General features: G+C 40.0%; 2 protein-coding genes across 6 annotated transcripts in view; one reads left to right on the forward strand and one right to left on the reverse strand.

Moving 5' to 3' along the window:
* Positions 1-21,539, reverse strand: part of Scaper (S-phase cyclin A associated protein in the ER) — a 325,065-nt gene extending 303,526 nt beyond the window's left edge. The window contains exons 1-5 of one of the 5 annotated variants that reach the window (XM_076925321.1): positions 21,427-21,539; positions 6,694-6,766; positions 4,947-5,010; positions 2,262-2,379; positions 200-270 (exon numbers count right to left, since the gene is read on the reverse strand). In XM_076925321.1, coding sequence (XP_076781436.1) covers positions 200-270; positions 2,262-2,379; positions 4,947-4,952 — 195 coding nt within the window. In that variant the 5' untranslated portion in view covers positions 4,953-5,010; positions 6,694-6,766; positions 21,427-21,539. The other 4 variants (XM_076925318.1, XM_076925323.1, XM_076925319.1 and 1 more) reach the window with 4 other exon arrangements.
* A 36-nt stretch (positions 21,540-21,575) lies between these two features.
* LOC143439248 (uncharacterized) lies at positions 21,576-27,047 on the forward strand. Its single transcript, XM_076925327.1, has 3 exons — positions 21,576-21,932; positions 24,512-24,593; positions 26,775-27,047. The coding sequence occupies exons 1-3, from the start codon at positions 21,695-21,697 to the stop codon at positions 26,902-26,904; spliced, it is 450 nt and encodes a 149-aa protein (XP_076781442.1). The 5' UTR covers positions 21,576-21,694; the 3' UTR covers positions 26,905-27,047.
* The last annotated feature ends 581 nt before the right edge of the window (positions 27,048-27,628 follow it).

Consider the following 27,628-nt stretch of genomic DNA (forward strand, 5'->3'; position numbering starts at 1 on the left):
ATTCTTAGTATATGTTAATTAATTAGTACTAGCCATATAGTGAATACACAATCCACACTTTTAAATCTAAAAATGCTATGCTAAACTTTTATATAAGTAAACTATACAATATTCAAATCCTGAAATTTAAATTTGTAAAATGGATATTATTTTCAGTAAATGAATTAAACAAATTAGTACAAAATTATATATGCTGTACCTGTTTAGTAGTTTTCTGAGTGCCTTGAATTGTCCTCTTAGATTTCCCACCAGTTTGACATTTAGGTTTTCCTTTAAGACATTAAAAAAGTAAATAGACACATAAATCAAAACAAGTAACATGTAGCTAAACTTTGGATACTATATAAGATACAACTAAACAACACAATGCATTCAAGCATCCCTAGTACATAATTTCTATCTGAAAACTACAGAAGAGTATAATTTTATTCATTGTCAATGAATATGAACTAATGATGTAAGGTTTTTTTTTTTTTTAATCTTATTTTGTTTTTTAAATCTATGTTCTCAAACACCAGAGGATGCTTTATTCAAACGATTTCCCGGAGAGGAATCTTCAGGCCTATATATAATTTTCTTTTTACCCAAGACTTTAAACACAAGCATTCTACTACTAAGATATAAGAACAGCCTACTGCATCCTTAGTTAGCTTGACACATCCTATTATGTAAGGTTCTCAAAGAAAGAGAAAAGGATGTCCAAAAACAACATGAGCACCAAGAATCTCCACTAGTCAAACCTAAGACAATCTGAATAACAAGTGAGAGTCAAAGATTATACTACATTAAATAAGAAGTCATGAATCTACACAAATTTAAACTTATAAATACATATACATGTTAAAATAAACGGGAGAAGGGAGCACTATTCTTTATATTAGAAGCTAAATGATAAACACAGAAAAAAAATTATGGAGTTAATAAATCACCATTTTAACTACCAGAGTAATACCTTAATAATTTCATTATTTCTTAAAACAAGTGAGAATTGTGTTCCCAGCCTTCTCAGCCCCAGAGCCGCCTCTTGCGCATGCTCAGCTCCAGCCAAAGGAGAAGGGGGTTACCTAAGGAGGTGTTCATACCATGGCTCCTACAAAGCTGACTGCCTGCAAAGTCACCCATGGTAAAGCACCCAGGAAACAACTGGATAAAAAAAGCCGCTCACAAGAGTGCGCCGTCTACTGGAGGGATGAAGAAACCTCATCCTTACAGGCCTGGTACTAGGGAACTCCTTGAAATCAGGCTCTATCAGAAGTCTACTAAACTTTTGATTCACAAGCTAACCTTTCAGTGTCTGGTGCAAGAAATTACTCAGGACTTCAAAACAGATCAGCGCTTCCAGAGTGCAGGTATTGGTGCTTTGCAGGAGGCAAGTGAGGCCTATCTGGTTGGCGTTTTTGAAGACGCCAATCTGTGTGCTATCCATGCCAAACATGGAACAAGAATGCCAAAAGATATCCAGTTAACACACCTCATACGCTATGTGGGGAAACATTTCATTCACAAAGGAAAAATGTTTCCCTCTTCTTCCTGTTATCAGTAGTTCTGAATGAGAGGTATTCTTCCAAGGGTACCTAAGTATATGATTGTGAGTAGAAACACAGGGGACGATATCAGGTATTGGCAGTTTCTCTATGTTCATTTTTATGTGAATTTTTAATATAAACGCACGATGTAAAGCATTAATGCAAGAAAAATGTTTCAGTGAACATATTTCAACAGTTCAACTTTATAACAATTGTAAATGAAACTGTTAAAATTTTCTGGACAACGGTGGCATTTGGGTTTTTTAAAAATAAGTAAGTTTCTTCTTGACGGCAACTAAATGGTGTTTGTAGCATTTTTATCATACATTAGATTCCATCCATTCACTATGCTTTCTAACTGAGTTGTCCCACATGCAAGTACATGTTTTTAATGTTGTCTGTTTTCTGTGCTGTTCCTCTAAGTTTGCTATTAAAATACATTAAACTATTTTTAAAAACAGCAAATGAATAATACCACTTTTTAAACAATTTTTGTACAAAATCAATTTTATTTAATATGCCAATTTGCTGAAAAATTCTAATTGTGAACATTCAGTTTAAATCAACTTACTCTCTCAAACTAGATATATGCTTAAACATTTTGCTTCCTTTCATTTTGTTTAGACACGGCCTTGTTCTATTGGCAAGGCTAGTCTTGAACTCCTAAGGCTAATCCTCATGCCTCCAATCTTCCATATTTACATGAAATGAAATGCTATATTCTACACTACATACCATCGTCGTCTTTGTTTTCTAGTGGAACACTCCAGGCTATCAGGTTTCTTGCTGTACGACCCTCTTCAGCAACAATTCTCCTCACTTTGTCATGACTATTGGAGCGCTGGAAGGAAGCCTAGATATATTAAAATAAGAATATTTAAGAGACTATTAGGTATCAATCACCATTTAGCATGTATTTCTTATTCACTCTTCTTCATACATATTCAGAAAGCAAATACTTAAAATATAATTTTAGGGGTTTGGGAGACAGCTCACTGGAATAAAGTACTCGTTGTACAAGCATGAAACAATGAGTTCAAGTCTCCAAAATCCATGTATAAACTGAGTGAGGTGAAACACAACCATAATCCCAGTACAGGAAGGGGGAGACCGGACAACCAGTTGAGTCAGAATAGGAAGTTCCAAGTTTAGTAAGAAACTCTGTCAAAAGATAAGGTGGGGGCAAGCAGATGGCTCAGTGGTAAACACTCCAGGCAACAAGTCTGAAGACGTGAGCATAATCCCCATTACCCACATAGTAAAAAGAATTAGTAGAACCAACTTCCCTCCTTGTCATCTGACATCCACACATGTGCTGTGGCACTTGCATGCATGTGTGCATGTGAAAACACACAAAGAAATACATAGTAAATTTAAATTAAAAGAAGAAAAGGCTTCAGTGGTGGCTTAACGTATAAAATACTTACTGATGCCAAAAAAGCAGCAAAACTTAAAGACAATATCATATTTTTATGTTCCCTGAAAGAATCCTATGGAGAAAATTTGTCAGCTATATGGGATAAAGGAAATAAACATGCAAGGTAAATCTATAAATATGAGGAACTCAATTTAGATCGCTAGAACCCAGGTTACAAAATGAAAACAAAAACAAGAAAACCTAGGTATGACGAAATACACCAGAATCCCAGCACTGGAAGCAGAAACAGGTAGATCCCAAGGGCTCCAGGCTGACAAGTGAGCTTCAGGTTCAGTGAGAAACACTATCTCATGAACAAGTTGAAAAACAAGAGCATGACACCAAGGTCCACTTCTGTCCTACACACACACACACACACACACACACACACACACACACACACACGTGTATTTCCAAATATGCACCATAATATCAATGTAGAGAAAGAAAAGACGACATCCAATATCAAATTCTGGCCTCCACAACATGCACACACAAATCCATCTAAAATTTGGAATGTGGTTCATCTGATATCAAGTCTGTTTTCAGGTTTTAAAACCCTAAAATTAAAACTTTAAATTACATCCAGAACTACTACAGTCTGGGGTTCGAACAGCTACATCAAGCAGCAGAACTGCCACTCTGCACCTACGCCAGCACCACATCTTGCAGATAACAAGTCTACTGGGTGGAGTAACAATTAAAATCCCAACAAAAGAAAGTCCAAAAAATGGGAAAATAGACATAAGACACAAAAGCTAAAATCTCGTGTAGTTTTACCTTAAAGAAAAAAAAATGAGATTTTTAAGATAACATGTTTTTATGCTCATGGAAAGAATCTGGTAGAGAAAATGTGTTACATGTGGAAAAGGAATAAACATGCTTGCTAAATCGGTGAGTGACAAAATAGTTTCAGTGCACAAATGAATGAACTTATTATGAATAAAACTATCAAACGACTAGAAAAAAATAATTCCATCTATCTGAATACTCTGCTCATATAATAACCCATGTCTCCTCCCAGAACTCTCAACCTTCGACTTAATGTCTATATTTATATCCCTCACTCTTCTGGCCTTAGCCTGAAAATCCCACAGGCATCTACCTAACTAATTAGAGTTTTCACAGGAATTTGTTATAGTATGCTTTCTAGATTTGCAAAGTTCTCAAATCTCTTCTTCACTTACTCTCAGGCTTCCCAAGGATGTAACACTGTAAACCAGTATCACTTAGATTACCTAAGTTAAAGTGTGCCACCTAGTGCTACATGGAGATTTTACACAGGCTTGTTCTAATAGTTAATGTTTCAAATAAAAGCAATAAACATCAGCATTAAGTTATATTCAAATCCTGCCTGATGCACTCTAAGAAATCAAATATTCAGAACACAGACCACAGTCTACCTACTTCTGAAACTCACTCCTCTCTTCAAATCTACCAAAGGAGGGACTTGGGCAAGACTGCATTCCCTCTACCTAAGCCTCTCTTTGAGAAGTTTAAGGCATATATAGAAGTGTCTGAACACACTAGGTTGTAAAAGTGTAAGGGATGAGAACCTGTTTGCTTCCATTCTTAGGACCCCTACATCAATGGCCATCCTGGATTAAACCAGCCCAGGAAGACAGCTCTCATCTGTTTTCCAACCCCACATCCCCCAGGTGTCAGACCAGACCAAGGCAGCAGAAGTGCCTGAAACAGCAGTAAGACTGAGGCTAAAAGTGACAGGTGACACGAGTAGAAACTGAGAAGCAAACAACAAGCCAGAGAAAACCTAAAGTTGGTTTTAAAAACAGCTCCATCTTAGTGGCTAGTAAGACAGCTCAGTGAATCAAAGCACTTGCTGCCAAGCCCAATGACCCATTCGATCGCCAGGACCCATGTGATGAGAGGAGAGAATCAACTCCTGTATCCTGTTCTCTGATCTCCTCACAAACACACTATGGCACATGTGGAAACAGATAAACAAACAAACAAATAAATATGATAAAAATCGATGAACTTACCATCATTCTTTAATTCTCTTCCGCAGCAAGATCATTTACCACAGAATCCCATGGGTTATAATTCCTACAATTAAAACAATTTTATGCATACATACATGCATATATACATACATATGTACATGCATATATCCATAGTCATAGCTTCATTAGAAAATCATATATATATTAAAAGGTAAAAAAATCTCTCATCTTCCAACTTCCTCATTACATAAACTACAATAAATGAATAAAACCACACTTTACTGTCTGCTAAGATACACAGGATACAACAGGCTTTAAATATTCCACACTGAATACCTTAATACTCCTAAATATAAAAACAAAATGGGAAAGAAAAAAGGCTAATTTCAGGACAAGCATAGTATCTCCTAATCCAGAGGCATCAGGCTTCCTTTTATTATAATCCTAATCACGAAACACACATACATATTTTACATGCTTGGTTGAAAGTTTATTTTTATTTAATGTGTACAAGAGTGTGCTTGATGTATATATAATATGTGCAAAGCATATATACTGTAAAGGCCAGAAGAAGGCTCCACACTCTCCTGAAACTAGAATTATAGGGGGATGTAAGCCACCCTGTAGCTACTAGGAACCAAACCTGGAGCAACAGATACTCTTAACTGCTGAGCTGTTCTCTGGCCCCACATGTTATATCTTAACCCAATTCATAATGTTTAACTAAAAGGAAAAGGCCATGAATATTTATCCCTAATGTAAGAAATTCATTTTTGCCTTCTCTATTCTACTTCATTTTTAAATAATGTTCACTCAACTTAATAAAGAAGATAATGTGTGGCCTCTCCTTAGGAATTTCCATTAAATGGGGGCTGGAGAGAAAGTTCAATTGTTATGGGAACTTGTGGCTTTTCCAGAGGACTCAGGTTCAGGTCCATTCATAATTTCAGATCCAGTGACTCTAACTCTCTCTTCTGACTTCTGTGGACACCAGGCACAGTCATGGTACATACACAAACATGTAGTTAAACTCACCAACATAAAATAAAAATAAATCTTTACAAAAGAACTTCCATAAATTGAACTTTTATCTGTATATTTTAATCACCTTTTATGTAAGTATCCACACAGAACAAACCTTACATTTCAAGAAGTCTATTTAATCAAATTTTCACTCAAAAAAATGTAAAACAGAGAAACAAGATTCTGTGTGTGTGTATGTGTGTGTGTGTGTACCTAACACTGTAACATGTACCACTTAACAAAAGAAAGCAGCAACAAAACTAAACATTCTAAGAACCTAGGTCATTTAGCCTCTGTCAAGTGAACATGCTCCTTAAATACACTTCCAGGCTGGGGGTGTGGCCTGATGGGAGAGCACTTGCCTAGTGTGCTTGAGATCCTGGACTCGGGTACCTGCACTATAACAAATATGGTTTTTAAGCAACACCCGAAATACAAACATATGTGCTCTTGCCACCTCACTTTTACATACATACACAGACAGGCTCGAGCGTGCGCGCGCACACACACACACACACACACACACACACAAAACTTAAACACAAATGCTCATAATGGCACTATACAATACAATAATTTATTTGGCCATAAAAAGGAATTAATTAAGTTCCCATGTTTCAACACAGATGAACTCTGAAAATATTATACATTATGGGAAAATTTTAAAAGATCACATATTATATGATTTCATTTGTATGAATTGTCCAGAATAATTAAATCCATCTAGTTAAGAGGTAGAAGATAGAGAGAAAATGGAAGTTACCTTAAATGAGAACAGGTTATCTTTCAGGGTGGTCAAAATGTCCCAAAATTCACGGTGGTATAGATACACGGCTCTGTGAAAACATTACCCATGAGTCTTAAGTACGTGTAGGACATGGCACATGATGTAGGCATGGGGAAACTGCTGCACTTTCGTAGTGCATTGACCATGTTCACAACCCTCCAACTCCACCCCATCTCACTCAGTGAAACCCAGTCTTCACAGTCACCTAGCCCATTCCAGCTCTCTCCCATTCTTTACAGCTCCTTCCCAGTATCCATTCCATCCCAGCCACACTGGCCTCTTTATGTTTCTTAGGACACGAGCCTCAGAGGTTTATGCCTGGGCCTCTCTCTGTCTTTGCCAATCGTGACTTTCTCACTGAGCCCTATTTAAAACTGCTTTCCTCCCAGATAAACAAGGGCTGTGGAAGTTCATCACCACCAGATCAGCCTATAACAAATGAAAGGGTGATAACCACATGAAAACCAAAACAACCATAGTGATGGTATACAATAACTTTTAACTCTAACAAGAAAGATAAAGTTCAAACAAACACTAAAAATAACTGAAGCTGAGTGAGTGGCACATGTAATTCCAGATCCTCAGGAGACTGAACAAGAAGGATCACTTGAGGCCAGGAGTTCAGTATCAATCTTGACAATAGAGTGAACTATGTCTCAAAGAAATAAATAGAAAAAAACTCAACTCTAACAATTTATCAAAAGATACAGAATATATGCAAGAAGTAATCTATAACATCATTAACATAAGTGCTAATGCAATTTAATTTTTGTGTTTATTGATTTTGCCTGGTGGGTTGTTTCTTTTTTATTTTCCTTTGTGTTGTTTGTTTGTGGGTTTTGGGAGGCAGGGGGAGGCTGAGACAGAGTCTCTCTAGGCCAAGCTGACCTAGAACTTACAGAGATTCAATTTCTTCTGTCTCCCAACTGATGGATTAAAAGCATGCTACACCAAGCCTGGATGTCTTTTGCTTTCTTGAAAGCTCTTGCTTTTTTACCAAAGCTAGCCTCTAATATGCAATCCTCCTGCCTTTGCTTCCTGAGTGCTGAAATTAGAGGCACAAGCAAATTGAAGTTAAATTTGTAACAACACTAAAATGTTTAGAACATAATATAACTACAGGATGTTTTGTTTAGTCTATAGTAACCACAAAGAAAAACCTATAGTACATACACAATGAAAACAGAAAATAAAATCGAAACTTATTACTTTAAAAAAAAAAAACATTGCAAAGAAAATTATCAATAGAACCTGAAAGTGAACAGACTACAAACCAGAACATAATTATAGTAGTAAGGGCCTTTCTATCATTAACATTAAATGGGTTACATTCCCCAATGAAAAGATAAGAATAGATAAATCAATTTAAATAGAAGAATCATGATCAAACAACATTCTGCCTATAAGCTTTAGCTCTTGAGAAGAAAATAGGCTGAAAATGGAAGGGCTGAAAGAGATATTCCATGTAAACCTCATCCTAAAGAAAGCAGAGGTATTTTACCAGGCAAAGCACATTTTAAGTCAAAAACTGCCACAAAAAGTCATGATATGATAATAAAAAAGTCAATGTATCAAGAAAATATAACGATTATAAATATAACCCAAACTCAGAGTAACTGAAAAAAACAGGGCAAATGTTAACACAATTAACCGCAGAGTTACAGTGAACTAATGCTAGGGACTTCAATATTCCACAATTAAAAATTATTACATTTCCTTATTTACTGGAGACATGCATGCATGCCACAGCGATTCTCTCCTTCCATCATGAGGGTATTAGTGATCAGCACCTTACCTACTGGACACTCCCACAAGCCCAATATCCCACTTTAAAGAAGGATAGATCATCTGGGCATACCACTACCATTATGGGTAAAATACTACACATCAAATGAACCTACCAAACATACTTAAAATAGTATACTCGACAACAGAGTACACACTATTTTGAATCCCAAATGAATATTTTCTAGGATAGATTATATATTAAGCCATAAAACAAGTGTTAATAAATTCAAGGTTTTAAGTAGTAATAATTTCTTTCTGACCACAGATGGTATGAAGCTATTATGAAAATCAATGATGAGAAAATTTTAAATTCAAAAATATGTGAAAACCGAGCAATGTATTCCCCAACAACATATTCCCCAATAACATATAGGTTAAAGAACTCAAAAAAGAAATAATAAAATACCATGGGATGAAGTAAAATTGAAATATAAATAGCAAGGCATATGTATATGGACTGTTTCAGTCCAAGGATGGAGTCACGTGAGAATTCTGAGTGCTTGTGAGAAAACTGTGAAAGACAAGAGTCTTGTGACCCAGTTTCTTCAAAAACACAAAGTCATTCTTAGAACTTGCTTTTGTGCCTCTTTCAGGTGTAGCAACTAGGAGTGAGTTTACTTCAGATTACTCATTACAACTGTCTACTGTTATTTGTTATATGCCTCTATGGAAAAACATGTTTGTGCCTTGTGTGTCTTGCCCACCACATGCAGCTTGCCCTGTGGTTGTAAACTTTACTCATGGGTACATGTGTACTCACCTGACTCCTCTTAGCCCAGAGTATAACCGTCCGATGCTCTGAATAAAGCTGACTGTTGTATAAGGCTTTAGTCCCCCTCACTTGTCAGCTCCATTCTCCCAAATCCCACCATCTCTAGAGCAGTAAACGCATGTGAACATGGCAAAAGCATTTCTAAAAGAAATTTTAAAACAATAAATGGCTAATTTAAAAAGAAGCAGCAGAAGGGGAAGGGAAGAGGAAGAGGAAAAAGAAACCTAACTCTACAACCCAAGAGTCTAGAGAATGATCCAAACTCAAAAACAAAAAAAAGGAAACTAAAAATCAAAATAGAACTTAAGTTTTACAAGTCCAGAAAACAGATAAGATCAATTAACTTAAAAGTTAAGTGTTCCAAAGACAGAGAAAAATGTCTGATTTGACTAAGAAACTTGGCAGCAAACTGGAAACAAAAACTGAAGCAGAAGCCATGGAAGAGCATTGCTTACTGGTTTCCCATGGCTTGCTCAGCTTGTTTTCTTATACCACCTAGGGCCACCTGCTCAGGGGTTGTACCACCTCCCAGTGGGCTGGGCCCTCTCTCATCAACCATTAATCAGGAAAATACCTCATGTGAGTTCCCTAACAATTGGAGTGGGGGTTGTCTCTGACTGTAACCTGCCTTTGGATCCTTTTTCCCTAGGATGCCTCTAGTCCTGTTGCTACATGATGTGCCAGGGGAGGTTGGTACCCATGGGAAGTATGCGAGCAGGGGGCTGCAGTCCTGATGTAAAGTGAATAATCTTAGAGAAATACATAGAGAAATAGAGAGATGGAGAGATAGAGAAAGAGTTATAGAGAGATAGACAGATATAAAATACCCCACAGACTTGGCTATAGGCAATCTGATGAAGGTATTTTCTCAATTGAGTTTCCTCTAGCCCAGTGGTTCTCACCCCTCCTAAGGCTGCAACCCTTTAATATAGTTTCTCAGACTGTGGTGACTCCCCACCATAAAATCATTTTCATTGCTACTACATAATTGTGATTTTGCCATTATGAATCATAATGTAAATATTTTTGGAGGGAGAGGCTTGCCAAAGGTGCCATGATCCACAGGCTAAGAACAACTGCTCTAGCCAGATATGTCTAGGTTTGTGTCTAGTTGACAAAACAAAAAAAAAAAAAAAAAAACCAAAAAAAAAAAAACAGATTCTGTGTATAAATTTCTCAAGATTAAATAAAAAACAATCTAGATATGATTTAATTAATTGAGAAAAGTTTCAAGGGCTGGAGCAGTGACTCATCAGCTAAGTACAATGAACTGCTCTTCTAGAGGTAGGAATACATTACAGCAGATCTCACAGTAAATACAAAAGACCACTGGGCAGTACTGTGAATAGTCTAGAACACCTGTAAGAGAGAATAAACTAACAGACACTTCAAACCTGCCAGAACAGAATCATAAGAACACAGAAAACATGAACAGATCAAAAATGAGTGATGTGACTGAATTTAAAAGCCTCTCAACAAAGAAAAGCCCAGGACCAGATGGATTTACAGTTGAATTTTACTAAACTTTAAGGATGACTGCTATTAATTATCAGACTATTCTAAAAATCAGGAAGAGAACCATTCCAACCTCAATATTACCCTGATGCCACAACCAAACATATGCAGAGGAAGGGAAAGATGAAGGAGGAAACTACAAGTCAATACACCTGATGAATATAGATGGAAGAACTCTAAGGACCACTGAAACAAAACAGTACACATCAAGAAAATTATATTCCAGCATAAAATGCTTTTTATCTCAAATACGCTACGAGAAAAAGAAGTCATTTACACCATTATTTGGAACATAAATCAGCACAGCCTTTAGAAAAAACAGCATAGAGATTTCTTAAAATAGTTTATTAAAATACTATATGATTCAACAGCCCCTACTCCTGGTAAATATCTAAAGGAAATGAAATAATGGTGTCAAAGTTACAGCTGCATTACATGCTCTTTTCAGCATTGGCCACAGTCTCCAAGATAACCAACCTAAGTGTCTGCTAATGGATGATTACATCAGGAAAATGTGCTATTTGTGAGAGGGAACGGTACAGTAGTCAACCTTTGAAAAAGACAATGCTGCCGTTCTCAACACCACAGATGAAATCTGGAAGATATTAAGCTAAGAAAAAAGCCAAGCACATAAAAAGAAGTATTGTGTGATCGTATTTGTGAAATATAAAACAACTGATCTCATAAAAGCATAGAGAAGAATGGTAATAGCCAGGAACTAGAAGACTGGAGTGAGAACTAGGAAGATACAGATTAAATGACACAAAATTCTAGAGGTTTATTGTACAGAACAGACACTACAGTTAATAGTAATACTTGAAAACTTCTAAAGAGTTTAGATCTGAAATATTCTGGGATGGCTAGCTTTAACTGTAAACTTGAGTTGTTGTTCTAGAATCACTAGGAAGACAGTTTTGATGAGGGAGTGTCTACACTGGGTTGGACTGTAGACACATCTGTGCAGAATTGTCTGAAGTATGTGATGTCGGTTGACCCAACCCACACTGGGTGGCACATTTCCCTTGGCACTTGTTGCCAAGATTAAAGACCAGAGCTGGATTCCTAGAATCCATATGATAAGAGGAGAGAATCAACTCTGGCAACTTATCCTCTGATCTTAAATGTGAGCGCATATGCATACAATTGTAAAAGAAAAAAATGTTAAAGCCACCAATTCTTCAAACACAGCTCAAAGTCATCTTCATGAAGGTGAATTGTGGGGTTTGTGGCTTTTGTTTTGGTTTTGCAGTTCTGGGGAATCACACCTATAGCCTTACACATATTAAGCAAGCAAGACACATACACACTTATACACATATATACACACATACACACATGTGAACTCACAGAAGCTGGGACCACATATCAAAGCACAAAATCAAGCTAGCCAAAATTATATCAACAAAGTGGGAGGGGCTCATGAAGTCCCACCCCTCTCTGAGGAGCTATCTGGCAAATGGTGACTGCTAAAGAAGGCAAAGTCAGTTTTCTTCTGAGATGTAGACCCTGGTAGGCTACCCATGCTCCAGCAGATGAAGTCACACAATGTACAAACAGGCAGCACTAAATGGACTCCATGGATAGTTTTTAAAAAGAGAGCACATGTAGTTGGGAGGGAAAGGTGAGTGGGAGAACAGCCAAAAGATTGAAGTAAGGAGAATGGAGGGTGGATTTTATCAAAAACACATGCATGGAAGAATATTAAAGAGAAACATTTTAAAAGCCATTAATTTCTGTAGCAGTATTCTCATATATAAAAGGGAAGGTTATATATTTACCCAAGCCCCCCGACCCCCAACACAGTATTTTCACAAAAAGTCTATAAACAAGTATTCAAAGCAGTTTTATATATAATAGTTCCAAACTGGAAACAATTCAAATACCCATCAACAGAATAATAATCAAATTGAAGTATATCCATGTAACAGAATACTGTTGACCAACAGAAAGGAATGAACTACTTAAACACATAACAGTGGGATACAAGATATTACATCCACAGAAAGAAATGACAAGAGAATCCTCAATGATTCCAGTCATATAAAGCTACATATTAGGCAAAAATAATCTTAACTTTTAAAAAAAGGGTGACTATTACAAATGAGGTTGCTATGAACATAGTAGAGCATGTGTCCTTGTTATATGTTGGAGCATTTTTGGGTATGTGCCCAGAAGTGGCATAGCTGGGTCTTTAGGTAGAACTATTTCCAATTTTCTGAAGAATTACCAGCTTGATTTGCAAAGTGTTTTTACCAGCTTGCAGTCCCACCAGTAATGGAGCAGTGTTCCTCTTTCTCCACATCCTCACAGGTATCTGTTGTCACCTGTATTTTTGATGTTAGCCAATATACGTATTAGTGTGAGGTGGAATCTCAGGGTCGATTTTCATTTCCCTAATGACCAAAGATATTGAACATTTCTTTAAGTGCTTCTCAGCCATTCTAGATTCCTCAGTTGAGAATTTCCTGTCTAGCTCTGTACCCCATTTTTAATAGGGTTATTTGGTTCTCTGGAGTCTAACTTCTTCAGTTCTATGTATGTTTTGGATAGTATCCTCTATCTGATGTAGGGTTGATAATGATCTTTTCCAGCAGATAATGTTGCTGTCCAAAAGAAAGACAGAGACAAAAATGGAACACAGACTGAAATATACACCATGCAGAGACCACCCAATCTAGGGATCTATCCATCTGCAGACATGAAACCCTGACACTATTGCTGATGCCAAAAGTGCTTGCTGACAGGAACCTGATATGGCTGTTCCCTGAGAGGCTCTAGCAGCACCTGACCAATACAGATGCAGATACTCACAGCCAACCATAGGACTGAGCTCACGGACCACAAGGGAAGATGTAGGGAAAGGACTGAAGGAAATGAAGGGGATTGCAACCCCATTGGGAGAACAATATCAACTAACCGGACCACCCAGAGCTCCCAGAGACTAAACCAACAACCATAAAGAACACATGGAGGGATCCACGGCTCCAGATACATATTTAGCAAAGGATGGCCTTATCTGACATCAATGGGAGGAGAGGCCCTTGGTCCTGTGGAGGTTTGACATCTCAGCTTGGGGGATGCTAAACTGGTGACGTGGGAGTGGGCGAGTGGGTAGGGAAGCACCCTCATGAATGCAAAGGGGAAGGGGAGAGGACAGATGGGACTGATGGTTGTGGAGGAGTAACTGGGAAGGGGGATATCATTTGAAATGTAAACACATCAAATAATTAATAAAAATTAATTAATTAAAAGGTGAACTGGTTGGAGGAATTGAGATGTGACACAAACTTCCTGAAGGATGGAAATATTCAACAAATGGGCTGTGGAGATGGCTCAATGGTTAAGAGCACGCTTTACTCTTCCAGAGGACCCAGGTTCAATTGCCAGCACCCACACAGAGGCTTAGAACCATTTATAACTCTAGTTCCAAGAGAACGAGTGCCTGCCTCTGATTTCTGTAGGCACTGCATGAATGTACATGGTGTACACACATATATGCAGGCAAAACATCCATAGACATAAAATAAAAATTACAGAAAAAAAAACAAATGTTTTACTAATGGAGTAGCGGCTTACAGTTATTGTAAATCTGTCACTGTTTAAGGAACTATTTACTTAGAGTGAGAATATTTAACCTAGGTGAATTATACCTCAATAGTTTTAGAGGGCACAATACTTAGAAAAATTAATAGCTAACCCTACTACAAATCTATCAGGAGACTTATATATGGAGATACATGTATTCTGAAATAAACTCAGACATCAGGAAGGAGTATACACTGTGGGAACAACTTCCAATTTAGCTATTATCCATTATAACAATTATGTGATTTTAGATATGTTATTATTCCCTCAGGACTTTTTCCCTTCCAAAATATAAAATAACATCTTTACAAAGTTAAAGGATAGTGTGCTAGAATGAAAATTTCCACCAGATGACATATGGATGCCCTAATTGTTTCTGAAATATTACAGAAAACCAGCCACATAATAAATGTTGCTCTCTTTCTCCCAATTCCCTCCTATTTCAAGGACCTGAGGGTCAGTATCAATATCTGAAAACCCCTCCCCTACTGGAGTCTCTTAGACTGGGCACTCAAAAGACTCTGCAAGAAAGAATACAGCACTGTACAGCTCACATGTTAGGCAGAAACACCTCCTTTCAGTCAATCCAGAACCAGTCTGTGAAGCTGTGAATTCTACAAGCCTTCCCAATAAAAGCCTTCCCTTCAGTGTACACACACTTTGCAAGCAGACACAAAATCCTCTGACCATGAACTTAGCTGTTAAGGGAAGAGAGAAGAATGTGGGACCCACTGAAAGACAGGGCCGACGGCCGCAGGAAATAGGGAAAAGAATGTGACCTCTAAAGCCAGACACACACAGAACCCAAGGCTGCTGTGCACAAAGTATGCTACTTTTAGGAAAGTTATCTACTTGCTTTGAACTTCTAGTTCACAATTAGACAATGAGTAAAATACCTACCCTATCTGGTTATCTTCAAAAGCAATGAAATTTAGTGCAAAGAACCTAACACAAAACCATCACTCAAAACCTGCTAACTATATAACTCACAGATTATGAAGAAATGTTTACCAATAGTTTCCTGATTTGCTGAACTATAACTGCCCTACAATTGCAAACACCAAAGACCTATAATTATTAATTTAAATACACTTTCAAAAAACAGAGTAAGGATGGCTCAAATGGAATCATGGTCTCTTCAATCTTGCCAGCTTCTAATTTATTCCAATCTTACCACTGTGCCTTGAACACTAATGTTCAGTTTCATACTTGACAGATTATTATCTCTATCCAAACTGAAATCAATCACAATCCTGCGGCAGAAGAATTCTAAGAGGGCAGCCTGGGCTACAGAGCAAAACCTAGTCTCAAAAGAAAACTTCTTAATTTTCTTTCTTCTAAGAAAATCCAAGATCTTTACACCAAAAAAAAAAAAACAAAACAAAACAAAAAAACAAAACAAAAAAAACAAAAACAAAAACAAACAAAAAAAACCTACTGTAATGTGTGTACTAATAAACACGAGTAGGTAATGTCTGCTTCACAAGAGAGCTTCTCAAGATTACAAGGATCTCTGGGAAGGAATCCCTTCAATGACATGGATTTTAAAAACTAATTCAAAGAGAGGAAAAGAGTGAAACACATTTCTAATTAAAATACTAGTGCTATGTAGGTCGTGTCCTCATTTCTGCAAAAGAGATATTCAAATTCCTAACAAACACAAGAGAAGATGTTCAAACCACCAGTCATTAGAAAAGCAAATCAAAACCACGGTGACGTATCATTTCACATCACCAAGTATCTACAGACAAACAGGCAGGACTAGAGTGTCAAAGGAAACAAGCAATCGGAGCCTGCCCCACACTGCATGGGACTGTAAACGGGTAAAGCTGGCCAACCACAGCACACATTCAGCAGTTCCTCAGGGAACTCAACATACAGTTACCATACAACCCAACAATGCCACTCCTCTATTCACTCACACAGAATGAAAACACAACACTGCACAAAACTTTATACCCAATGTCCTAACGACTAAAAATATAAACATACAGATGACCAAGAATTGTCCAACATGTAAATAAAGTGTGTGATACCTACACAATGGAATGCTAGTTACTTATAAAAGGGAGTGAAATGCTAGTACATGCTGTGGTATAAACAATTATTTAAAATGTGCCAAGCAGAGGCAGCAAGATGCAGTAGACTGTGTATTCCATCATTTTATTACTGTGCATGTCTCTCTCATATGGCAAACCTACAGGTTAGTATTCAACTGGGTTGGAAGTCAGGGAGAACTGACACAAAACAGTGTCTTCTGGACATGACAGGAGCACTGCACTCATGCACTCACAGCAGCTGTGCGTGCCTGCAGATGACCTGAACAACATAAAGTCAGTCAACATTCTAGCACGGAGTGGGAAGTGTCACGAGCTCCCACTCCTGAGGAGCTGTGATCACTAAATGACTTCTAGGGAAGGGAGAGTCAGTTTTCAACCCCACTCCAGTGGATGGCCTCACACCCAGGAGTAATAGGTAGCACAGGCTGGAGTCAGTGAGCCATGAAAAATAAATAAAATATTAGAAAGAGAGCATAAAATTGGGGTTGTAAGGGGATGAGTGGGGATTTTTTTTAAAAAAGTGTTAATGTTTTCCTGAGTTTGGTACTTAATCTTGTTATGTGTATATATAAATAAATATCTATCTATCTATCTATCTATCTATCTATATTTATATATAAAGATTATTCAAAAGCTATCAATAATACTTCACAATTTTGATGAGTACAAACTTTAGTGGATTGGAGTAGAAATGAGTGTCTTTACGAGTAATACTAAAACTTTGTAAAACTTTATTGCTTAAAGAGTTTTTCAATTGCTTTAGTAGATACCACCATGAACACATCCACCAAAAAATGTTTTGCCTGCCAGTATGGCATGACCTACTGAAAACAGCAACACTATCTCTTGCTTGCTAAACTGTGTTTAAAAGCAGGCAAATATACCAACATTTTTACAGATACAATGTGGAGGTGAGTCACTATTACAGGAAAATATCAATCATATATAGACTGTTCAAATAGACTGATATATAGCAGTTCATTCTCCACTTCTGCATGCCTTCAAAATATAATGAACCTACTATTGAAATCAAGGTCACTCTGAGCTACAAAGACCTGACTCAAAATAAGAGGAACGGGAGCTGGGAAGATATCTCAGCCAGTAAAGTGCTTGTCACCCAAGCATGAGCATCTGATTTCAACTCCCAGTTTCCTACAATTGTGGTCCCAGGACCAGGGAAGCAGAAACGGAGGACTGCTGGGGCTTGCTGACCAGCCAGTCCGTCTGACCAGGTAAGCAAGGCCCAGGTCCCAGAAAAAACCCAGTCTCAAAAAAACAAAAGTGGTCAGCTTCTGGAAAATGTAGCAGAGCCACCCGTCTCCTCCTATACTTACTTCATATGTAAGAGACAGAAATTCTTTAAGGGCAGCTGCAGCACTGAACCACAAATCTTATCTCATTGTCTAAATTTGTCAGTTTGCTTTCTATTGTGGTAGTAAAACAGCAAATTGGGAGGGGGTGTATATTTCAGCTTAAAGCTTACCATCTATCATGAAGGAAAATCAGGGTAAGACTCAACCTGGACCCAGGAACAAAAGCAGAGGTCACAAAGCAATGCTACTTACTGGCTTGTTCCTGGCTGGCTCACTTGCTTCTTTGTACTACCTAGGACCACCTGCCCAAAGGTGATGACACCACCCACAGGGGGCTGGACCATCTCACAACAATCACAACTAAGAAAATGCCTCAAGGATTTCGTTTCTTCTAACAGAATCCCTCTCCCCAGATGATTACAAAAGCTAACAAAAACACAAAACAGAACAAAAAAACATCTACCTATTAAGCATGACTTAGCCGAAAATACTTATTAAAAAAAAAAAATACACCACCCAGAAAAAAACTAAAAAATGCAAAAAGAATTGTGACACTGACCTAATTTTTACTGAACAAGTCATTTGGAATCCTTTTAATTTTTAAATTTTTTTAACTTATTTTTCTTTGTGTATGGAGTATATCTATTCATGACTTGCATATCTAGAGAAGACCAGAAACACAAGAGGACAGAAGAGGGTGTTGGATCCCCAGAACTGGTAATGATCCCCTAGAACTGGGAGTGAACCATCATATGGTTGCTGGGAACTGAACCTGGGGCCTCTGGAAAAGGAAATTATACTCTTGGCCCTCTTAGCCTTTTCTCAAGTTCCAGCCATTTCTAATTTATGTCTACAGCTTCAGAAATGACAATTCCATAATATTTATATTGTACCATTAGAGAAAACTGTTATATAACCTAGCAGGTAACAGCAGTGTATACTATGTATGTGTATGTGGGTATGCATGTGTGTGGATGGCAAAAGTTAATGTGAGATGTTTACTCAATCGCTCATTTTCAGTCACTTACTGTTTGCCTGTGTTGAAAGGAAGAGATAACACATATGTGTGTGTGCATGTGCAAATGTGAAGGCCAAAGAGAGACATTGGGTATCTTCTTCCACCTTGTTTGATTTGTTGTGTTTTTTAAGACAAGGTGTCTCACTAGATCTGGAGCTCCCTGTTTCACCTGGATGAGCTGATCATCAAGCACTGGGATCTACCTGTCTCTGTCACAACCACCATCACTCCTGTAGTGGGGCTACAGATGTATACTGCTACCTCTGGCTTTTAAGTGGGTTGTGGGACTCAACCCCAGTCAAGCGCTTTACCCTCTGAGCCATCTCTCCAGTCCCTCTATCTTTTGGTAGGAAAATGGGGGTAGAGGATATCTCACTGAATTAAGCTAGATTGGCAGGCCAGAGAGCCCCCCAGCGATCCTTCTGCCTCTGCCTCCCAGCACTGAGAATACAGATGTGCTCCCATGTGCCTGACTTTTACACGAGTGCTGGGGAGCTGAACTCAGGTCCTTATGCTTACACTGCATTTTACCTACTGAGAAATCTCCCTAACTCTGACACCAGCAATTTCTAGTGATTCAAGAATATTTACATGTAATTCACAAAGGATTTCTCCTTTTCCTTTAAAAGTGCTTTGGGTTGTAGAGGTTGAGGCAGGAGCCTAAAGAAGAAAAGAATTAGAACTCCACTCCTTATCTTTGAAACATTCCTACATAGGACTCAGGAAGGCAGTAATAAAGGTTCACTGTCAGGTCAGCCTTCAGTGATTCTTAAGATCTATGAAGCACAAAGGAAAAGGGAAAAAATCTGTGTAACACAGTAACACCTTGGGAACCCAGGCACTGAAATGATTTATGAAACATTTATAGAGCAACCCTGGTTTTAACATAAACACATCAGGTATTTAGTCATAGTGCCATGTGCTCAGTGTTTGTGCCACTCTCAAAATTCAGGCTGAAATCCTAGCTTTCCAAAGTGATAGTATTAGGTGAATACTTTGGGAGGTAATTAAGAGTAAGGGTCTTCACAAATGTGACTGATGCCCTTTTAAAAGAGTTGAAAGGACAATCCCCTATCTCTCCTCATGTGAAGGCATAAAAGGTGTCATCTATAATCAGAAAGCAGGTTATCCCCAAACACAGGATCAGCTACCACCTTCATCTGAACTTCCCCAGCAGAACTGTGAGAAATCAATCCCTACTTTTATACGCTTTCCAGTCTAAGATATTCCATTAGAGCAGCCCAAGCAGAATAACAGAATTATACAAATGCAGCTCAAGGGGAATGAAGAAAGAGGACGAATGGGGCATTTGCTGAAGGTTTATGATGAACTAGAAGCAGTTCCTTGTGGAAACATTACTTCTGCTGGTTTTAAGATGCAGGTTGTATCCAAATGATGGAAACCAAAGGACAAAAGCCACATCACACTTTCTCCCACCCACATAATCTCCCACCTAACATTTTAAAATGGCTCTTGTATGAAAGATATTTGGATGGCAATGGACATTCTCAAGTCATTTTGCTGTGTTTGTTGTAAGTCAATCTGCAAGCATTTTGCAGAAAGTCGTGCTTAACAGAAAAAATACCAATACAAAGCACAAACACAGGGCAGGGTGGGACAGTGCTGTGCTTATCCATCTTAAATCAGAAATCTACTACAGCACCAGCAAGTGATCTGGCTGAGCAATAATCTCTTTGAGCCCCAGGTTTCCTATTTATGAATGTCCACAGCCTCTCTCTCACTCTTCTCCAATATGATGCTAAAATAAATCTATAAATTGCAGTACATATGTAGGGAATTATTTTCTGTTCAGAAACATCATTTTAGTGAATTGTTATTCCAGACAATGACAAAGCAGCACAACTGAGAAATACAGTCCAGCAGCAGCAGGAGGCAGCCCACTGACTAGTGGGACCTCCTCAGAGGGAGCCTCTCCTCCTCTGAAGAAGCCTTTGGGACAGCAGCAGGTGCTCTTTGGGGAGCAATTTTCTGGCTGCTTTCTAAGAAGCCCCAAACTCTCTGGAGTCAGCTCCTGACTCTAACCTGTGTCTTTGAGCAGGACTGCAAACAAGAACAGATTGGAGTTGCTAATAAAGTACGGAGGCAAGACACTGAGGTAAGAGGCTCTCAGGTGAGAGAAGCCTTCATTTCGCACCTGAGGCCTCAACTAAACATTTGTAAAATGGGAAGGAAAACAATTCTTTCACCTCCTTGTTTCCCTGTGAAAGCTAAAGCCAGAATCAGGTTCACGGAAAGTGTGGTAAAGCCCTGGAGGAAAAGATGCTGAAAGTGATCAACTGCCAAATGCAGGCGAGCAGCAGCTCCTGAGGCCCCTGCACCCCGCAGTAGAGACCTTCCAGAAGCCAGGACTGCGCCCTAGACACAGCCTCCTGCCCCGGCCCGACCACGGTCCCGCCCCCGGCCGAGCTCCCAGGCCCAGGCCCCTCACTGCCCCGGGGCCACCTCGACCCTCCCCACCCCGGCTCGGCCTCCTCAGTCGGCCTCGCGGCTCCCGTCCCCGGTCACACGCCCAGGTGAGGGAGGAGGTGGAAGGGTTTGCGCCGCCATCTTGTCCCCTCGGACCCACAACACAGGTTGCCCGCGCACCTCCTGGGCCCGTCCGGTTCGAGGCGACGCGCGCCCCTCGCGGACACTTACCCGGGCGGCTTAGCGTAATTCGGGGCGGCTCCCAGCGTCCCGGCCGCAAAGGGGCGGGGTGGGGCGGGGCGGCCTTGGAGGACCGGACGGGCGGATGGCCGTCGCACCACGTGATGCCAGCCGAAGCCTAGCCACGCCCCTAAGGCACGCCTGGGGCCTTCGCGCAGGCGCAGCTAGGCTCATTTCTGCTGCTCAAGAAGAAAGTAGAGGGAAGAGAGTGCTCTAGGCTGAAGAAAAGTTGGCTTCTCAGTGCTGTTCTCTTAGACTGATGGCCCACCTCGGCTTTGTCCGCACCGCTCCCTTTTTCGGATTCAGCCTTCTTCCAACCTGTCATTACCACAGGCCACAGACTAAAGACCTAGCGGATCCGCTCAAGAAATGTCTGTGTGGTAATCTTTCACAAAAGCACAAGGGACTTAGCCACGCGGAGTTGCGTCGCCACCTAAAGGCTTGTTTCCAGTGTCGCGTGCCAGGCGTGGAAGGATCCAACTATAAAGACCTAACAGGTGGGTTAAGCTACTTAAAAGACAGCAATAAGCACAAGAGGTGCCCATATTTAACTCACAGTTCTGAACTAAATGATAAAGATTCTAGGACCATCACGGTACAATATCAAGGGAGTATTCCCTGCTGCCTTTTGGCCAGATGACTCTGGGATGCTAACTTGGCTCGCCTTTCTTGCAACAACAGGTGGGAAACTAATAGGTCATTGAACTCTACCTCAGTGTGAGGAATGTAAGAGATTTGGAAGCAGGTGCACCCTGTTTTAGAGGCTCCTTCTAAAGGAGGAGGTCCTCCCTCCCCTTGGTTTCTTAGAAAACCCATTTGTTCAGTTGTTTGACAAAGAGTTCCTAAGGACCTGCCACCTTAGCTCTACTAGCTTGCTGAGAGTAAATAAATGAACAAAATAGATCTTTCCCGGAAAAAATCCTGGGGGGTGGGGGGGACACAAATAATAAACATCATAAGTTATATGATAGGCACTATTGGTAACAAAGTGAGTGGGAGCAAGAAGAATGTAGTGCAACAGAAATGGCGGGAGGATCTTGTTTCTCTGGTTAATTATCTTAATCCTGTGAGCAGTTCTTCTCCATGCTGTCTCATATGTCCCTCAACTCGATGTCCCTCCCTTCTACTTCCTGTGCATCTCTCTATATACCCTCCTGATTTCCTCTTGCTCTCCATGGTTTTTTCATATGTTCACCCACTCTAACTGGTTGATTGCTCCACCTCCTGTCCTAAGGTTGACTTCATTTAATCATGTTTACAATAAATGGCTCTTGGGTTAAAGTTGTGTGCTAGGGCTGAGCCACACCAACAACTAGAAACAACTTCTTTCTAGTAAATAACACAATCTTGGGGTTCACAGTGTGATCCAGCAACAATGATTATATCTGTGCCTTATTCAGTCATAATCAGAAAGTCTTCCTCATAAAACAGATGGGACCAAATATAGATACAACAGCCAAATAGTACACACACACACACAGAGTCGAGGGGGTGGGTACAGAGCATACACACACACACACACACACACACACAAAGAGAGAAATACCTTGAAACACATAGCTCTAAACAAGGTGTCTCCATCAAGTCAGTGCACTCACAGCTCAGGGAAACCCATGGAAGAGGAGACAGGAATGGGGGAAACAGGAAGAAAATGGAGGACACCAAGAGAACAAGACCCTCTGAAACAACTGAGCAAAGTTCACATGAATCCACAGAGACTGAAGCCTCAAGCACGGGGCCCACACAGGTCTGCAGCAGGTCCTCTGCATATGTACTACAGCTTTCAGTTTAGTGCTTTCATGGGACTCCGGAAAGTATGAAGAATGGGTTTCTCTTCTTGTCCCTTCTCATGGGGACACTTTTATTTTCCTGTTGCCTTAGGTTGTCCAGCTTCAGTATAATGGTTTTTGTTTTCTTACTATATTTTCTTTTGTTATGTTTTGTAATTATCTCTTAGAAGCCTCTTCTCCAATGAGAGACAGAAAGAGAATGGATCTGGACAGAAGACAGGGTGGGGAGGAACTGGGAGGAGGAGAAGGAAGGAAAATGAATTCAGGTTATATTGTACGAGAAAAGACTCTATGTTTAATAAGGGGGGGGAGAAAAGATTATTTACAGCACAGAGAGACATTCAGTGAATAAATCTATCTCAGGAACTCAGGCACAGAATCAGCCCTGTCTTCTAAAGCACTGACACAAGGCCTGATTGATCATTACTGCAAGATTGCTCAGGTGGTGTCTCAGGGTCACCATTGCTGTGATGAAACTCGTGACCAAAGGCAATTTGGGGAGGAAAGGGTTCATTCTGCTCACACTTTCAGGCAACAACAGTCCATCACAGAGGGAAGTCAAGGGAGGAACTCAAGCAGGGCAGGAACCTGAGGGCAGGGGCAGGCACAGAAGCCATAAGGGAACACTGCTTACTGGCTTGCTCCTCATAGCTTGCTCAGCTGCTTTCTAATAGAACTGAGGATCATGAGCACAGAGGGGACACTGCCCACAATAGGCTCGGCCCTTTCTCATCAATCATTAATTATAGATATGCCCCACAGGCTTGCCAGCCTACAGCCCTTCTAGAGGCAGTTTCCCAGCTAAAGTTCCCTCCACTGAGATGACTCTGGCTTCTGTCAATCTGACATAAACTAGCCAACACAGCTAAGGGTTTGTCATAAGAAAGTCATTGTCTGAGCACTGGTTTTGATGCTTGTCACAAGGTGCTCATGCATCAGACCTACTGTTGTGGAATATGAGGTGATTTCAGGAGAAAATTACCCACAGCAAAGGACATAGTTGCAAAATGAAACTGGAGATGCCAAGCTTTTTACTGTATTTAAACAAGAAGTGCAGCTGCAGCAAGCAGCATTCTCCTGCAGCCTCAGAGAGCCAGGTTGCTTGAAACCTAATTAGATGGTTATAAGCATGGCAACATCTTCACTATGTGTGTCATGCAGTATGTGGGGCACATTTCTGAAACTTATTCCTCAAACACAGTGGTGGCAAGCCCCACATGATGCATGTGCTGGAGATGGTACCTGGTGATTGCTGACAGTCTTGTAAAGAGGTTTTCCTTTATCAGGGCTTGGAGTTCCCCAGACTTGGGGTGAGAGAAGATCCATGAGGAAAGAGAGAAGGTGGAGAAAGGAGGAAGCTGCCATGGGGTAGGTGAACCATGAAAATATAACCATGGGGGTAGCCAATTGGAGTTAACAACTGCCCACATGGAACATGGCAAGTTATAACTTGGGGTTATAGATTGGGAAATGGATTCTAATAGCATAGAGGGTAGATCTATGCACAGCTTCAGTGCTGATTAAGGCTTATTATAAATATAAAGGTTGTGTTTCTTTTATCCAGGAACTGAATGGCCAAAGGCAGCATAGAAGCCCTGGATTGAGATGAAATATTTCTAGAGTAGCATGGTGGTTCAAAACCATGTGGTACTCCAATTCTGGTCTATTGTATTCCCTCTTCTTGCCTCCACTGGTACTATGCAACATGTGGTTCACCCACATACATGCAGGCAAAGCACACTAAAGTTAATGTGTTGATTTTAAGAATTCAACCATTATTGAATTTTCACAGTACCGTTTTGAGTACCACAGGCCTTCTCTGCTGTATGCACACTCTTTGTTTGAGGTGGACCATTGTTTTCATGATGCTGGACAGAACCCAGTCTTTTCAATGTAGGGGAAACTGGAATGCAGTCACAACAAAAACAGGTTAGCTGAATCACATGAAAGGAAGGCTGACCACTGCCCTGTGCTGAAACATCTGATCTCATTACTGATTTGCATGTACACTTGTCTGATTCCCAAAGTCACTTCTGGAAGACCAAGGACGTCAGTGAACACTTAAAGTCCATGTGACATAGTCAGTGTAGATAAGATCGATCTCAATCCATGTGGATGAGAGGAGATGGACAGAAGAGCATTTGACTGAGTGTGCAGGCTGGCCAGCATCCAAATGATTTTCAGAGCCTTGTGAACACAGTGAAACTTGGGCAATTCCTCACTTCTCTGTTCTTGAAACTACATAACACTACAATTTCCTAAGGACTCCCATTAAACCTAAGAAGTCTGAAGGAGTAAATGGATGTTAAGCCCTAAAGAAAATCACTAGCACTGAAAAAGGAGCTCTATGGTGTTTGCCAAAGGCCAGAAAAATCAGCAAGAGACCACAGTTAGATTCAGAGACAGAGTATGTACAATGCCACAGTGGTGTTTTACAGTTTGTGCACAACATATAATATTGCAAAAAGGAAAGGGTTTTCTTTTTTTTTTCTTTTTCGAGACAGGGTTTCTCTGTGTAGTCCTGGCTGTCCTGGAACTCACTCTGTAGACCAGGCTGGCCTTGAGCTCAGAAATCCGCCTGCCTCTGCCTCCCAAGTGCTGGGATTAAAGGTGTGCGCCACCACTGCCCAGCAGAAAGGGTGTTATTAAGGGACCATCTCTGCTGCATCCCTCTCGACCAGCAAGAACAACACGACTCCAGAGCTCTTCTTTTAGTAGTTTACTCAGGAACCTTGAACAATCTTCTTCTTTCTTTCTTCCTCCCGGGGGCCAACCTACCCCCACCCCCCGCTAAATACTCCTGGAGCAACCTACCCCAGCAAGCTATGTGGCAGCAGCAGATAGACACACAGAAACGGAAGCAGATGAACATAGTATTTCAAATAACCTTCAACATGTAAAATTAACTGTGTATCCTAGCCACAAAGGCCATCCGTCCGGTCATGCATACATTCACATAAAGGCCATCCAACCCCAAACATTCATGTGATCTGCTAATGAAAACAAGCTATAAAAATAAATGTAATCTTTTCTAAAATAAATGTAACTGAAATTGTAGGGCATATGTTTATAAACCTGAAAAGGTCCACCTCCTGGCATTTCCTATTAAGGACACAAGGCCAGTGATAAAAATATCTTGCATATGTCTAGAAAAATACAGACTTGATCTCAGGGGCTTATCAAAATTCTACCATAAATACCAAATCCATAACTTACGGTGTTAATATAGATGTACCACAATAACACTAGCAATCATTGCATTTGGCCATAATTGAATAGGTACAAGGGACAAAACATAATTCTCTACCTATGCATACTCTGAGAGTGAAAGGACTGCTGCTCTAAAAGTAAATTTTTATGAATATATATACACACATTTCCCCATATAAGTACTCTAGTATTTTATATACATATATTCATGATAAATATGTTAATTCAATATGCAATCAATTTAGAAAGTACATTCACATGTCAGGATCTCAATGAGAAGGAGAAAATACAAGAAGAAATAGCACATATGTTAAGGAATTCATGTCCATCTCATTAAAGGGGAGCCATGAAGACTATGATGATCAGCTCAGCCCTGAGCCATGCTGAAACAGTGACAATGAAGCAAAGAATGTTTCTTCATGATGCACCTGACTCAGCAGACGAGATGAAGAGGAAGGTGCAGGTGTAGCTCATAGCAAAGCGACTGTCCTGCAGAGCCTGCTGCACACTGTGCATTCGACCTTTGCAGGGTGTGGTGGTATGAGTCAGCAGTGGAACGGTCACTTGCCAAGAGCAAGGCCCTAGTAAAGCCCACACAAGTGTTTCTTTTGACGCTAGTCTCTGTTAAGTTGACATAAATCTAGTCAGCATACATGGTGTCAACCTATGGACATCTCTCACTGAGGCAGAAGACTGAGCATGCCAAGTTCAAAACCCGGATCCAGTACCACTCCTCAGGACATCCAGGGCACACTGATTGTGTTAGGCCTCTCCCATAAGTGACAGGGCAGAGAATTCCCTTGCTGGAATGGATACTTTCTGTTCTTTCTCCATCTACAATGATTCTGTAGCATCACCATCTGTGGACCTAGAGGATGTCATGATCCTATGTGTCATTGTCATTATGTCTCATGCAATATTTATTTCCACCAAGAATTGTATTTGAGAGCAAGAGAAACAAGTTCATGCCCTTGGAATTGTCTAGTCTTCCCACACGATGTTATCTGAGACAAATTACCTAGTAGATTGGTGAAATGGTTGCTGGAGCTGTAACTAGAACATCACTAGAAAGCTGAAGCTCCACAAGACCACATGCTGACCTACAAGATAAAGCAGCTGTCTTGAACTGGTGACCAACAGATGGCACTGTTTCCCATACAGTACAAACACTCAGAACCTGGAAGCTCAAGTGC

Source organism: Arvicanthis niloticus, chromosome 26 (genome assembly GCF_011762505.2).
Source record: "Arvicanthis niloticus isolate mArvNil1 chromosome 26, mArvNil1.pat.X, whole genome shotgun sequence".
Classification (NCBI taxonomy): Eukaryota; Metazoa; Chordata; class Mammalia; order Rodentia; family Muridae; genus Arvicanthis; species Arvicanthis niloticus.

Bases quoted from the DNA above. Each gene is read 5' to 3' on its own strand.
- LOC143439248 (XM_076925327.1), top strand. From the start codon at position 21,695: ATGGCCCACCTCGGCTTTGTCCGCACCGCTCCCTTTTTCGGATTCAGC. The intron at 21,933-24,511 runs GTGGGTTAAGCT...TTCCTTTATCAG, and splicing joins CAACTATAAAGACCTAACAG to GGCTTGGAGTTCCCCAGACT. The intron at 24,594-26,774 runs GTAGGTGAACCA...ATCTCATTAAAG, and splicing joins AAGGAGGAAGCTGCCATGGG to GGGAGCCATGAAGACTATGA.